This window comes from Elephas maximus, chromosome 13 (assembly GCF_024166365.1).
Source record: "Elephas maximus indicus isolate mEleMax1 chromosome 13, mEleMax1 primary haplotype, whole genome shotgun sequence".
In the NCBI taxonomy this organism is placed as follows: Eukaryota; Metazoa; Chordata; class Mammalia; order Proboscidea; family Elephantidae; genus Elephas; species Elephas maximus.
In genome coordinates, this window is record NC_064831.1 from 20,917,274 (window position 1) to 20,932,435 (window position 15,162).

The 15,162-nt window shown below is 43.6% G+C and overlaps 1 protein-coding gene across 9 annotated transcripts in view; it reads right to left on the bottom strand.

Annotated features, from left to right (window-relative positions):
• The window catches only part of FNIP2 (folliculin interacting protein 2), a 191,351-nt gene that overhangs the window by 60,063 nt on the left and 116,126 nt on the right, over positions 1-15,162 (bottom strand). For all 9 annotated transcript variants that reach the window (XR_007519836.1, XM_049905417.1, XM_049905413.1 and 6 more), the window contains 2 exons: positions 8,142-9,495; positions 6,869-7,025 (listed from right to left, as the gene is read on the bottom strand). Coding sequence is in view for 8 of the 9 variants with exons in the window: in XM_049905417.1 (XP_049761374.1) it covers positions 6,869-7,025; positions 8,142-9,495 (1,511 nt within the window). In the remaining variant the exon portion in view is untranslated. The remainder of the gene's footprint in view (positions 1-6,868; positions 7,026-8,141; positions 9,496-15,162) is intronic.

A 15,162-nucleotide genomic window follows, 5' to 3' on the forward strand; every position in this document is an offset into this window, starting at 1 on the left:
CCTTCATGAGGGCATTAAGCACACAGGGATAGAGGGGAAGAGGGAAGGGTCCAGGGGCACAGGGGGTGCGGTAAGGGGCATGCAGAAGAACATCTGACCTTCTGCATGTTTGTGCCTGTGAAGGCCTGGCTCACCAAATGACGTCCAAGTTCAGCCTACAGCCTTGAAGACAGTGTGTAACCTCTGAAATGCTTAACTATCAGGCTGGTCACTTGCTGAGGAAAAACAGTCTAAAGTCGCGAAAGGGTGCTCAAGGTCATAAAGGTCATCAGAATAGAGTTATTTAAATGTCTGCATCTCCAAAATAAAATGAGATGGCGCTGGTAGCTTTTTGCAGAGAATGGCATAGGTGTCTAATATTTCATAGGTAGTGAAAAACTGGGGGAAAACATTAAAATTCAGCGTGTATCTAATTCTTACATGATGCAAAAGAAATTAAGCCTGAGAGACTTACAATAAGCTTCTATTCTCCTCGTTGTTGTTAGGTGCCGCTGAGTCAGTTCCAACTCATACTGACCCTATGCATAACAGAATGAAACACTGCCAGGTCCTTATTCTCCTTAGGTAAACAAAATGAACACAAAGAACCACGGCATGACATTTAAATGCACTACACCTCCCCTTTCTATTTTAAAGAAAGACAGCCTACCATTTCTCTTTACTTCAGAAGTAACAGATATACCAATCATCATAGTTTTACCCACAGTGATAAACACACCCTCCCCAAACCCAGTTTTATGGAGGAATAGCCAACTAACATTAACAACCACTTTCTATACACGAGGCACCGGGCAAGGTGCTGGGGATATAATGGAAAATAAATCCCTTTTCTCTGCCTCAAGGTCCCTGCCACCCCAGAGGCAGAAACAGACAGGTGAAACACAACAGAGGTAGGGTAGGAAACGCTAAGGGAGCCTGGGGGAGAAACAACCCAGTTCTATCTGCCGGTGCCTGGGATGGTTTCAGAAAAGAGGCAACATTTCAGTTGGGTCTTCCAGAACGAGTAGACGTTTGCTCAACAGTACCCTCAGCAATGTACACCGGTGAAAAGGTGTAAAAAAATTTGGGCCATTTAAAGAATGGCGAACAGTGTGACTACAACATAAATGATGAAGGAACGTGTATGGGTGTGTGTATTTGAGGGACATGAGAGGGACAATTCCAGTCAAAGGGTTTATATTTTACTCTCTAAAAAAAAGAGAAACTATAAAAGTATATGAATTAATGATAACACTCGTTGTGCAAGGTAATCAGAAGGGGGGAAACTAGAGACAGGGGCAAACTCTTAACCACTGGCTCAGCTGGGAAGGTTAAAGAACCTTAACTGAGACCGCGGTCCTGTGAGGAGGGGAGAGATAAAAATCAGCAGGAGATGGGGAATGACGAGTGGTGGTATCAGACATCAGTATTTTCTCGTATACTTTTACCACACCCCACAGTAAGAAAGGTATTTTAACATCCTAACCCAGTGTAAGTACTTCTGCATGTGTGAACATGTAATGTGCACATGTATGTAACAGGTGTGAATATACTTACATAAATACAGACACAAAATACAACAGTTTCACTAAACCATCATAGCCCTAATTATGTATGATGACTTCCAGCTCTGTATCATTCAGAAGAAATTGGTGATCAAAACTGAGTCATGGGACACGCCATGTAGTTTACAAGCCCTCCGCAGCACTCCCCAGGGCTGGCAGGGCTGGAAGTGCTGTATTCAGGGTGTGGTGGAAGAAGGCTGTGTTACTGGGCCCCAGGCATTGTTGTGCTCATGATCCAACACGGGGAAACAAAAGCCGTCATGTTGATTCCGACTCCTAGCGACCCAATAGGACAGAATAGAACTGCCCCATAGAGTTTACAAGGAGCGCCTGGTGGATTCGAACTACTGATCTTGTGGTTAGCAGGCATAGCACTTAACCACTATACCACCAGGGTTTCCTAAAGCAACTAAAGGTGTTCTAAAATAGCAGTTTTGTCCGACACAGAGGTTTCCCTTGCAACTCTACTGATTTTAAGGTTGTTGACCTGAGGGCTTAATGCTGTGTGTTACTTAAGTAATGATCTATCCTTCGATGTCACTTGCCGTTCTTTTGTAGTTTCATGATTGGTTGATTATACTGCATGGTTTAATTCGGTATTAATGAGCACATATCACAGCCAGGCTTTTAACAAAGCTCCTTATCTGTATACTGATTCCCAAACGGTATTTCAGGAGTCATTCTGCTGCTACTCTTAAAATTAAATGGAAGAGGCTGCTATACCCAACTGTTACTCAGCTTTAGAGATTACTCTGTAAAAGGCCGGAAGCCCTGGAGTACAGGTTTGAAGAGAAACATTAAAATGTGATGGTAATTTTGGCCTTGATGACTCTACCCTGTGGAGTTAAGCTCCTGGCCTGCTCCTGTGCCACCCCAGGGCAAAGGGCCAGCGGATGCTTTCAGCACTGAGTGAAGACGGGCACCGGTCTCTTCAGTCATCTCCGCTCGGAGCCCCCTGGGAGTGACAAGGACATGAGCTAGTTAGGTGAACTTTCAGAATATTTGCACACTACTTTCTAAACTCTCATAGTAATTTTCATTTTTGCTAAATTAATGGTTGTCATTCTGCTCTTCATATTAAAAGCACGTTTTTATTGCTTTATAGTTTACAAAACACTTTCACATATATTATCCTAATAAAAAATAGCTAACATTTATTGGACATTTAGTATGTGCCAGGTACTGTGCTAAACACTTGATATGCATTATCTCACAGAATCATTAAACCAAGGCCATGCTACAAGTGCTACTATTACCTTCTATAGAAGATGAAACAGACGCTTAGAAAACTACAGAAACTTGCCCACGGCCACATGGCCGCACAGCCCCTAATGCGTGAGCCTGACTGAAACCCAGGCTGTCCGCCTTCATCAGTCAGACTCTAACTACTGGATGACACTTTGTCTCTTCCTCTAAGTGGCCTCTGCTGAGCCCCAGTGATGCCAACTGACTAAGACTATCAGCCAATGCTTTGTAACACCAGGACTTGAACCCAAGCCATCAATGCTAAGTCGGTGCTCTTCCACCACTCCCCCCGTCCCCAAATTTAATACCCCTACATTGCCCTGTGAGCAGTCCTGATAGCAGACAATGGCACAGGAGGGCAAAGGTACAGAGTGCCGTTGGTTCTCTCTCTTTCCAGCTGAAGTCAAATGCGAAACAGAGGAAAGAACACATACTGAGATGTGGCAGGAAAAAAAGTGAAGCTAGATATTACTTTGGCTACATTAATCCAAGGCAGCTGTATCATCTATATGTTAGGAGGCAGAGAAACAGTTCAAAGTATGAGTGACAGGAAGTAGTAATATAGGATTAAACAGGAACATGTGTTCAAATATTTAAAGAACATCGGAATCCTAACATATGAAAGCCAATAATAAAATGAAAATAAATAAAGCTAACATCTTTCTTTCATAAGAGACTAGAATATGGAAGAGTACAAATAGAAATTCGTAGTACCAAAAGCTCTAGAACACAACCCCACAGTAAAAGCAGCAGCTCCACAAACTAGTCCACTGTGGTTGTAAAAGTCCCTGTTTATATAAGCCAGATTTTAAAATCAAATCCTGCATACTTTACCACCTACCCGGCATAGCGGCCCGATAGGGCAGAGCAGAACCCCCCACAGGGTTTCCAAGGCTGTAACCTTTATAGGAACAGACTGTCAGATCTTTCTCCCAAGAGCAGCTGGTGGGTTTGTACCTCTGAGTGCTTAACCACTGCACCACCAGGGCTCCTTAAATCCTGCATAGGTGTAGGAAATAGATTAATAACCTAAGTCAGCTGCTTTTAAAGTTATAAAAAGTCTTTCTCCAAAAAATTATGAGTATCAAAGTCTAATACAATCCTGCATGAGCACTGAAAATAATGTTTGAAAACTAGGCTTTGAAAGAAAGTTATGTTAAAGAGATTTATCCCAACCTTCTCTTCCTCAACAACCTATTATTCCAGCTCTAATTCTAGTCACGTACTAGTTCTTGGATCTTTACCTCATTCTCTGGCAACATTCTCAAGAATCTGAATAAACATTAGGCTTTATGAGGCAGTAAATTCAATATGAAGTCTTTTAAAAATTCCTCATTTATTTCTCAACCAATATTTGTAAATGGAAGTCAAAAGTAAGGCTTTTTTTTTTTTTTAAAGAAACACTGCCACATACTAGAGTCCCAGTGGAGGCAGTTTGAATGGGAACACTACTTCAAAAGCAAAATTCATTAGGATGAATGTGTCAAGTGAAATCAGAAATCTTCTAACGCTAACTGGATACATTCCGAATGTATTAAACTTCTGAAGACATCTTCATGGACCCTCTGCAGCTTCCTGTAAACACCCAGGCACGGCTGCACTTTGGATGCACCCACGGCTTGACACAGTATAGTTTATTAGGCTTAATAACGTTTGTTTTCTCAGGGAGATTGCAGAGTCAAAAGAAAGGAGAAAGCTAGAGTGTGAAAACACTATTTCTGAAAGGAAGGGAAAATGAAATACGAAAAATCTTTAAAAGTACAGAGAAAGTAAACATGGTTTTGTCTTTTTAAGTATAAGAACAATAGATTGAGAGTCCCGGATAGAGTGAGAGAAAAAGGTAGAACAAAATTCAAATTCACAAAAAAAGACCAGACTTACTGGTCTGACAGAGACTGGAGGAACCCCTGTGACTATGGCCCCCAGGCACCCGCTAACTCAGAACGGAAACCACTCCCAAAGCCCAATTTTCAGACAAAGATTCGATAGGCCTGTAAAACAAACAGTGACACATGTGAGGAACATGCTTCTTAGTTCAATCAAATACACAAGACCAAACGGGCAACTCCTGCCCAAAAGCAAGACCAGCAGGCAGGAAGGGGCAGGTAAACTGGATGAATGGACACAGAGGCCCTGGGGTGAAAGGGGGAGAGTGGTGTTCCATTGAGGGGATCGCAGCCGATGTCACAAAACGATGTGTGTACAAATGTTTGAATGGGAAGCTAACTTGAGTTGTCAACTTTCACCTAAAGCACAATAAAATAGAAGAATTATAGAGCCACGTGGTCACCGTAAAACCCTAATATACAAAAACTGATATTTGTCAGCCTATGGAAAAGAAAAAATTCACAGTCAGGTGACCTCCCAAGTCTGTAAGACCAGTGTCACTGGGACAATGCTGTTAGTTCACATAGTCTCCTGGTGCCTCCGTCCAGGGCAGACCACTAGGCTTCATGGAAGAGGGTCTGGTGAGCAACACCACTGTTGTCAGGAATCACACTGACAGCAAAGCAGAAAGAGCTCCACAGGTTCTGCAGGCCTGGACGTCAACACACGGTGCTGACAGAGAAAGAAATGAGTCCTCTAACTTCTTGGCATAACACTACAGGCGGTTATTAAACATACACACAGGTACACTCTGTAAAATTACCACAGCATCATATATTTGTTAAGACAATGCAGAAAAATAATATCACACCGTAGGGCACTGTCCTTATTCCAGGGTCACCGATGCACGGACTTCTGCAATGATAAACAAGTACAGTGTTCACTACAACTATGAAAAGAAAATACCGAAACATCCGTTACAGAGACAGAAACAACTTCGTAGCTTCATTTCAGGAACATCCTGGTGAGGGGTGGTGTCTCACAAAGCAGGGTGGGGTTAGGAACGTTCCTATACAAATGTGGACACTGGGCTGGTCCTCCCCAGCTTCCGACCACCTTCTCTTCATCTCTCTTCTCCCTCTCCACCGGGGTGGGGTGGGAGCGAAGAAGGGAGGGTTACGAGGCTATCTGCCTCACCACCGACCTTTGCTCCCTATTTCACGCACCCTTAGCCTGTTTTTCTGGGTCTGATGGATGCTTAGTCTTCGTGGCAGAGACGTGCAAAGCCAAAGACAACATGGAAAGCCTCTGTTCCACCCCTCAAAGACAGAGGTGGAAACACAACACTCACTGGTTGAGGAGGCAGATAAAAAGCCAATGTCAATTTTCTTAAATGTAATGAGGACTCTCCCTGTTGCACAAGATCCGATATCTTTCCAAAGCAAAAACATAGATTTTCCACATCTAACCCAATAGCAGCTCAATTAAAAGCAGGTCCATCAGATTTGCACAAGTTCCTGTCATGCTGCAGAAAAGCACTTAACTACAGGTACAAAGGCCATTTTCCAGTAAGACTTGTTAATCTTTACAGTCATCCTCATGTGGCCATCAAAGTGAGCTTAATGAGAAATCAGTTAAAATAAATTAGTTATAGGAGCTTGTGAGGATCAGATAAAAAGCAAACCGTATGTGACATCTCTTCTGTTCTCTCTGTGATTGCATATAATTGTCCCCATCTGTGCTGTTGATCCTGTTTGCCCTGACTCCCCACCCCCGACCCCCACAGATCCACTCCGCCCTTCTCTGTCCCTTCTGGGACCAAGGAGGCTGACCTCGATGGACCACAGAACTCTATTTGAATCAGCTGTGGTCTTGTTCTTGGGCTTCCAGCTGGCTCAGTCAATCGAAGGCACCAGAAGAGATCAGAGAATAGGAGGAGAGAGACGTCCCCCTACCCTCACTGCTCTTGCAGCCAGGCGGCCCTTCTTCCTGGGCTCCAGCTCGCAGCAGCTCAGGTGTCGCTGACCCCTCCCCATCCCTCAGGCCCACGTGTGGTCATGGCTTCCTGATGCTGCTAGTCCCTGGGTGCTTCACCAGCCCTTGTTGGTTCCCTGGACCCACCCACGCTTCTGTAAGCGATCCCTTAATTCCACTCTCTTCAGCCTAAGCCCTTGTGAGGGGCCACCTGTTGCTGGCTGGGACCCTGGCTTGACACAGTTGGTGGCCAAAGGCTCCAAGCTGGGGTCACTTACATGCACCGTGTGGACCAGGTCAGCCATCAGGCACTGCTTCAGCTTCTCATCGTTGCTGGTTCCATGAAGCACCAGATCAGGCGTGTACGTGGGGCAGTAGCCCGCCAAAAGCGACCGGCCGAAGTTTCTGACACTCTGGTTGCTGATGCTCTGAGACCTAAAACAATATGCGTAAGTGACCATGACTCCCTTCTGGTAGACCCTGACAACACAGGTAAATAAAGGAGACTGGGGTGGCCCATCGCACCAAGCCTCCAGTAAACAGATCACTGGTGCTGGCGTGGGGAAAGGAAGGAGGTTCAGAAAGGAAAGGGAGGGTTTTTTTTTTTTTCCAAATGGAAGGGCAAAAAAAAAGCATTTCCAAGGCTGGTTAGAGAGTTGGTCCTCGTACCCCGTCCTGAACATCCCCCATGCAGTCTGTGTCCAAAGAGTGATGAAGGTGTACTGAGCGAGCTGTAGCCCAAGCCTGGCTAAGGAACCTGCCCCATCGGCACAGGTGGGGCCCAGGACAGTGCAGATGAGCAGGAGTTACCGCTCATTACTGCTTTCAGTCATCACGGACCAAATAATCAACCTGACGGGGTGTTCAGAAAGAGGTGTTGTTTCCCAAGCACTTCTGCTGCTCAGACCAGCAGGAGAGAAGCCTCCCAGCCAGAGTGATCCACCACCTCCGAGGCAAAGCATCTGCTACCGGCCACGTCACTTCCACACAGATGACAGAAAACTAAAGTCCCCGTTCCCCACCACCACCTCCACCACATCCTGCAAGCTCCCCCCAAATGTCACACAGCTGCAGACAATGGCTCTGTGCTCAAAGAGCTCAGGTGCGCTAAGCCAGTGACCGTCCTTAGAAAAAGGGCAGGCTGCAAACCAGTTTGTATTGATCTGTAACACATGATGCTGTTGCTGCTGCCAGCGGCCTTCAAGTCAGTGCCGACTCGTGGCAAACCCAGGTGTGCAGAGGAAAACTGCTCCAGAGTTTTCCAGGCCGTGACCTTTAGGAAGCAGGTTGCCAGGCCTTTCTTCCAAGGCACCTTTGGTGGGTTCCAACCACCAACCTTTTGGAGAGTAGTTGAGTGTTTAATCACTTGTGCCACCCAGGGGACTCCTACACTTCTAACACTTTAATTGGAGAAAAAAAAAAAAAAAACAACAAAACACCTTGTGTGTAAAATGGCTAATGGCAGTGTTGGGCTGTGACCACGGGTGTTAGGCCAGAAGGGAAGCAGTATTTGGACCCAGTTCCCTCTACCTCCCAGCCTGCCCATGTTACCTTGGCAGAGGCAGTTCCACCTCCAAGGACTCTTCAGTCCAGTCACCACAGTGACCTAGACTCCGTGTGGCCGAAGCAAACGTGTCATCATCACTGTCTCCGAGAGCGCTATCTGAGCTTTCGTTTCTGGGAATGTCTGCTTCAGTTCTGAAGTCTGCCCTCCTGTTGGCATCCCCACAGGGGATATCTGCAGCAACGGAGAAGCCCGAGTCCTGCTGTACACGCCTGTTTGGGACAGGCTCCAACAAAGGCGCCTCTGCATCCTTCAGACACAGACCGCCCGTCTTCCCCAGCACGCTCTCTGCAGTGCCGGCAGCAACGTCGGGGGGCGCCAGTGAGTCAGCGGGCTGGCTCGGCTGACCGGCCACACCTGCCGCCACATTAGTTCTGATGTTTCGGTCCTCAGCAAAGCACCTGTCAAATTCGCCTTCATCCTCCTCAGAAGACTGATTCTGAGGACAGCAGACGCTCTTCCGAAAGCCAGGCTTAAAGGAGCACCTGGAAACCTGCTGATCCTGAGCCACAGCAGCGGCCACCCTGGACTGAGCCCGGGGACTGCCAGCCGACTCTGGACACTGTCTACAGGCCTTTAGCTGCTCCTCCATTTTCTTTGTGCGACTTTCAAGGTCAGACTCTGGAGACACAGAGCTTCCAATCTGGAAAGTGACCTTTTCTAAGGCGGCCTTCTCCCGTGCATGTCTGTCAGGGCAAGGCCGGGCCACTGAACGGTCTGACAGCTTCGCAGGCATCTCCCCTTTCGACTCCTCATGGGCAGTCTGTTGGCTGACTTTCAGTCCTGCCTCCAGAACCTCAGAACTGGACAGTCTCAAAGACCCATCTTGTGGTACCTCCTTCTCACATCCTTCATCCCCACAAAATGTGCCTTGATGTTGCCAAGAGCTGCCCAGAGCTGGCTCCTGGAATCCCACACTACAGGCCTTGGAACTCTTCTCTGGCCTTTTGCTTTCTTCTTTGTCCAAGTTGGGACACAGGTCTGTAATGGCAGTGTCCTCTGGGGTCCCAGCCAACCCTGTGGGTCCGAGGTTCCTTCTCTGAGCTGTCGTTAGGGGCAGGACAGGGGGTATAAGAGCAGGCTCACTTCTCACCGTCACTACCACGTACTCTGACTCCTCTACTTCGCCCTTCTCCAGGGCTGTTGTGATCTTGCTCCCATTTAACACCTGGTCGCCTTCACCATGATGACCACTCCAGGTTAGCTGGTTCTCTTGTAGCTCAGAGCAACGAAGAAAGTACGTCAGGACATAAAGTATGCGCTGGACCAAATCCTTCTGCTTTCCCACCACCACGGTGCGAGTCAGCCGCACTGGAGATCCTATGGCTCCATACAGATCACCTAGAGAGAAGGGGGGACATGAAGACAAAGGCCTCTGGGTTAGCATGGCACGGACATGTCAGCCTACAAGAGAAAATCAGGGGACTTATGTTCCCAAACTAGAATCGCTTCTTCAGACACCTGACTGAAGCAAAGAGATAATAATGTCTAGTAATATTTCTGCTTCAGTTTTGCTTCTACACGGGGAAGTCCGTCTGGAAAGGGCTGGCACAGGCAATAGCCTGCCGTCCGTGATGGATGAGGCCAGCACTCTCATCCACACAGCACTGCTCAGTGTTCTTGTTTTTCAACCCACCAATATGAAAGTGAAAGCCAGAGCCTTGGATATGTGACTAAATCAAATACGGTATCTTGGAAATTGGAATGATAAGAATGTTAGAAGAATCCCGGGACAATGGGGCTTGGGGTAAATCCAAATTGGGGAGTCTCTGAAAGGAAGTTTAGCAAGTGCATTCAAAATATTCGACGAGGGCCTGCCTAGAATTCTGTCCATACACATACCAAGTATGATCAATTTCATTAACAAGAAGAAAATCACTTAATCATGAGTAATAAATCTGAATGTTTTCTTTATGTTCAAATTCTCCTGGAAAAAAAACATGTCCCATTAGTCATATTCTGACAAACTGATTAAAAACTGGCTAATGAAACATCGGCAATACATTTAGGTTAAGGGTAGAAGAAGGGCCAAGGTGTAATTGAACCCAGCAGTACAAACTTTTCATCAGAAGTATTTGTTAAGTGCCAAATGACTAAACTTATTACTTTAGATAATTTGATTATTAAATTGATAATAAGTTACACATTTAAAACTTTGATAATATTGACATTACAACAATAAACCAACATTCACTGAGTACCACACCGTGCTAAGTGTTTTACATGCATATATCTCATTTACATCTCTGTATAACCAACTCTATGAGTCAGAAATTGTTAAAGAAATAACTAGAATGTTAGAATAAATCAAAGCCTGAAAGACACTAAATAAAGGAGGGGGGGTCACGTGGCAATAGTTATAAATAAGAACTAAAAAAGCTGAACATATCAGAGAATGCATCTAGAGAAAGGAGAGAAGGCATTTATAAGGGCATACACTAAATAAAACTAATTAAAATTAATAGCGTAAGGTTGAGAAAAAAGTTCTGAGGGCCATCAGGAAGTATTTCTCTCTGGGGAACCATTAGAAAGTACTCCCTTTGGAGAGTATTCCTCCTATACAGCTGCTGTTCCTTAGAACAAGTAAAGGGTGCTGTTGCTGGGTGCGGTCGAGTTGGTTCTGACTCATAGTGACCCTATGTACAACAGAACAAAACACTGCCTGATCTGGCGCCTTCCTCAAATCCTTGCTATACTTGAACCCTTTGTTGCAGCCACTGTGTCAACCCATCTCACTGGGCATCTTCCTCTTTTTCACTGACCCTCTACTTTACCAAGCAAGATATCCTTCTCCAGAGACTGGTTCCTCCTGATAATATATCCAAAGTACACAAGACGAAGCATTGCCATCCTCACTTCTAAGGAGCATTTTGGCAGTACCTCTTCCAAGACAGATGTCTTCATTCTTCTAGCAGTCCATGGTATTCTTCACCAACAACATAATTCACAGGTTGTCAATTCTTTGGTCTTCCTTATTCATTGTCTAGCTTTCCATGCGTATGAGGTGACTGAAAATACCATGGCATGGGTCAGGCACAACTTAGTCCTCAAAGTAACATCTTTGCTTTTTTAATACCTTAAAGAGGTCTTTTGCAGCAGATTTGCCCAGTGCAATGCATCGTTTGATTTCTTGACTGCTGCTTCCATTAGGCTTTGATTGTGGATCCATGTAAAATGAAATCCTTGACAACTTCAATTTTTTTTCCATTTATCATGAATGTTGCTTTTTGATCCAGTAAATGAGGATTTTGGTTTTCTTTATGTTGAGGTGTAATCCATACTGAAGGCGGTGGTGTTTGATCTTCATCAGTAAGTGCTTCAAGTTCTCTTTACTTTCAGCAAGCAAGGTTGTGTCATCTGCATATCACAGGTTATTAATTAGTCTTCCTCCAATCCTGATGCCATGTTCTTCTTAATACAGTCCAGCCTCTTGGATTATTTGCTCGGCATACACATTGAATAAGGATGTTGAAAGGATGCAACCCTGATGCACACCTTTCCTGATTTTAAATCACACAGTATCCCCTTGTTCTGTTCAAACCACTGCCTGTTTGTCTGTGTATAGGTTCCTCATAAGCATGATTAAGTGTTCTGGAATTCCCACTCTTCTCCATGTTATCTGTAATTTGTTAGATCCACAGTGAACAATAAAACACAGGTAAACATCTTTCTGGTATTCTCTGCATCTTATCTGCCAAGATCCATCTGACATCAGCAATAATACTCCTCGTTCCACACCCCCTTCTGAATCCGGCTTGAATTTCTGGCAGTTCCCTGACAGTGTACTGTTGTTTTTGAGTATCTTTAGCAAAACTTTACTTGCGTGTGATAGTAATGATTTTGTTCAATAATTTCCATATTCTGTTGGATCACCTTTCTTTGGAATGGGCATAAATATAGATCTCTTCCAGTCAGTTGGTCAGGTAGCTGTCTTCTAAACTTCCCGGCACAGATGAGTGAGCACTTCCAGAGTTGCATCCATTTGCTGAAACATCTCAACTGATATTCCATCAATCCCCAGAGCCTTGTTTTTCATCAATGCTTTCAGTGAAGACAGGAATTCTTCCTTCAATATCTCCGGTTCTTGATCATATGCTACCTCCTGAAATGGTTGGACGTCAACCAATTCTTTTTGGTAGAATAACTTTGTGTATTCCTTCCATCTTTTTTTGATGCTTCTTGTATTGTTCAATATTTTCCCATAGAATCCTTCAAGATTGCAACTCGAAGCTTGAATTTTTTTTTTTCCCAGCTCTTTCAACTTGAGAAATGCCGAGTGTGTTTTTCCCTTTTGGTTTTCTATCTCCAGCTCTTTGCACATTTTATTATAATACTTTGTCTTCTTGAGCTGCCTTTTGAAATTTTCTGTTCGCCTCTTTTACTTCATCATTTCTTCTGTTCACTTTAGCCACTTGATGTTCAAGAGCAAGTTTCAGAGTCCATCCAACCATTTTGTTCTTTCTTTCCTATCTTTTTGATGACCTTTTGCTTTTTTCATGTATGATGTCCTTGATGTCATTCCATAACTCGTCTGGTCTTCAGTCATTAGTGTTACAACACGTCCAGTCTATTCTTGAGTTGTCTAAATTCGGGTAGGATGTACTCAAGGTCGCACTTTGGCTCTCATGAACTTTTTATTTTCTTCAGCTTCAACTTGAAATTGTGTATGAGCAATTGATGTTCCGTTCCGCAGTCGGCCCCTGGCCTTGTTTTGACTGATGATATTGAGTTTCTCTATTGTTTTTTTCCAAGATGCAGTTGATTTGATTTCTGTGTATTCCATCCAGCAAGGTCCACATGTACAGTCGCCATTTATGTTGGTGAAAAACGTATTTGTAATTCTATCATGTGATCTCTGGAGCTGTTTCTATCACTAAGGTCATATTTTCCAACTTCTTTGTTTCCAACTTCTGCATTCCAAACACCAGTAATTATCAACATATCTTGACTGCATGTGTGATCAATTTCAGACTGCAGAAGTTGGTAAAAATCTTCAATTTCCTCATCTTTGGCATTAGGGGTTGGTGCGTAAATTTGAATAATAATTGTATTGACTAGTCTTCCTTGTAGGCATATGGATATTATGCTATCACTGACAGCGCTGTACTTCAGGATAGATCTGAAATGTCCTTTTTGACAATGAATGCAACACCATTCGTCTTCAATTTGTCATTCCTGGCACAGTAGATCATATGACTAACTGATTCAAAATGGCCAATATCAGTTCATTTCAGCTCATTAATGCCTAGGATATCGATCTTTATGAATTCCATTTCATTTTTGATGACTTCCAATTTTCATACTTCGTACATTCCACATTCCGATTGCTAATGGATGTTTGCAGCTGTTTCTTCTCATTTTGAGTTGTGCTATAGCAGCAAATGAAGGTCTTGAAAGCTTTACTCCACCCACGTCATTAAGGTTGACTCTACTTTGAGGAGGCAGCTCTTCCCTAGTCATATTTTGAGTGCCTTCCAATCTGAGCAGCTCATCTTCCAGCACTATATTAGTAAATGTCTTGCTGCTATCCATTATGTTTTCACTGGCCCATTTTGTCCACAGTAGACCACTAGGTCCTTCTTCCTAGTCTGTCTTAGTCTGGAAGCTCTGCTGAAACCTGTCCACCATGTGTGACCCTTCTGGTGGCATAGCTTCTAACATCATAGCAACACACAAGCCACCACAGTATGACAAACTGACAGACTCGTGGTGGCGGTAAAGGGCAGGGCAGAAATATTAAACAATTCGACGAACAGATTAGACTATAGGCTTATAGATCTTTATCTTTGAGGCTTTTGCAATTGACTGAAAAATCATCCAAGAATTCAAAGGGATAACTCAGAATTGCAGTCTAATGCTAGGACAAGTACTTTCTTGACTAAGAGTTTATTAGTGTCACTTTCCTTTTAATACTCTGTCCACTGTTACAACATATCATGGTCATTTCACGAATTCGTGAGGCATTTTTGTTAAGTCAGTCTCAGTGTTAAAGAAGATAAACGTTACAGATCCAAAATCTAGTATAATAAACCACAAGAGAAAGGCCACTCAGAATGCATTTAACTTTACGTTTCTAGGCATAAATGGAAAAAAGTAAAATAAGGAAGGCTATTAAAAATAAAATTTATAATAGTTTAAACTGTATAAAATAATGAGAGCAAAGTGTGTGTAATGAGTGCCATTACTTTAGAACCAAACTCCATAAAATAATGCATCGTAAAAATAGTAGACCCTTAATATTAAAGATTTACTGGGATCTTTAACTTGAAGACAATTTTTTGAGTCCTTGATTGATGAAGCTACTAATTTTAGACTAGATTCCTTTGTTTTCATTAGTATTATTTTTAAAAATGAAGAGGAAATTTTAGACTTTTACTTATATTAATGTAAACCAGTGATCCCAAACATTTTTCAAGGAGAAAAGGTGCTTTTTATTTCCACAAATCATTGAAATCATTAGGGTCAAAAAGACGCTGATCTGGAATCATTAGGGGTATAATTCAGTGGTGTTCAAACTTCGTTCAAACTATCCACCTCAAGGAAGAAATATACTTTAATTGCAACCTCATAAGCCCTCCGAAATGAACATTTCACAAAACATCTCTGTGAGTCACTCTGACATTTTCTATTCCATCACACCTTTTAAATACTTTTTTGGCTCACTACGTTACTTCCAGAACCCACTAAAAGAGGCTGTAATTCACATTTCGAGAAATCCTTGCATAGAGTACGCGTGTTATGCAGCAGCAAGGGTTGCTAAGCTCTGGAACAAGTCCTTGAGAGCCTGAAATGTGTTGCTGCTTCCAGCTTCTTGCCTCCCTTCCCAGGGAATGCTGAGAAGCCACGCAGAAGTGGGCACACCAGTGAGGCCTGTCCTGGCAAGCTCTCAGGTAAGTCTCTGAGGTAATTCAAGATAGAATATTTAGGAACCCTGATTAAAACTACACATGCATCACTGTATATTCTGAGCAATTTATATTTTCCCATTTACCGTGACTTGCTAAATAA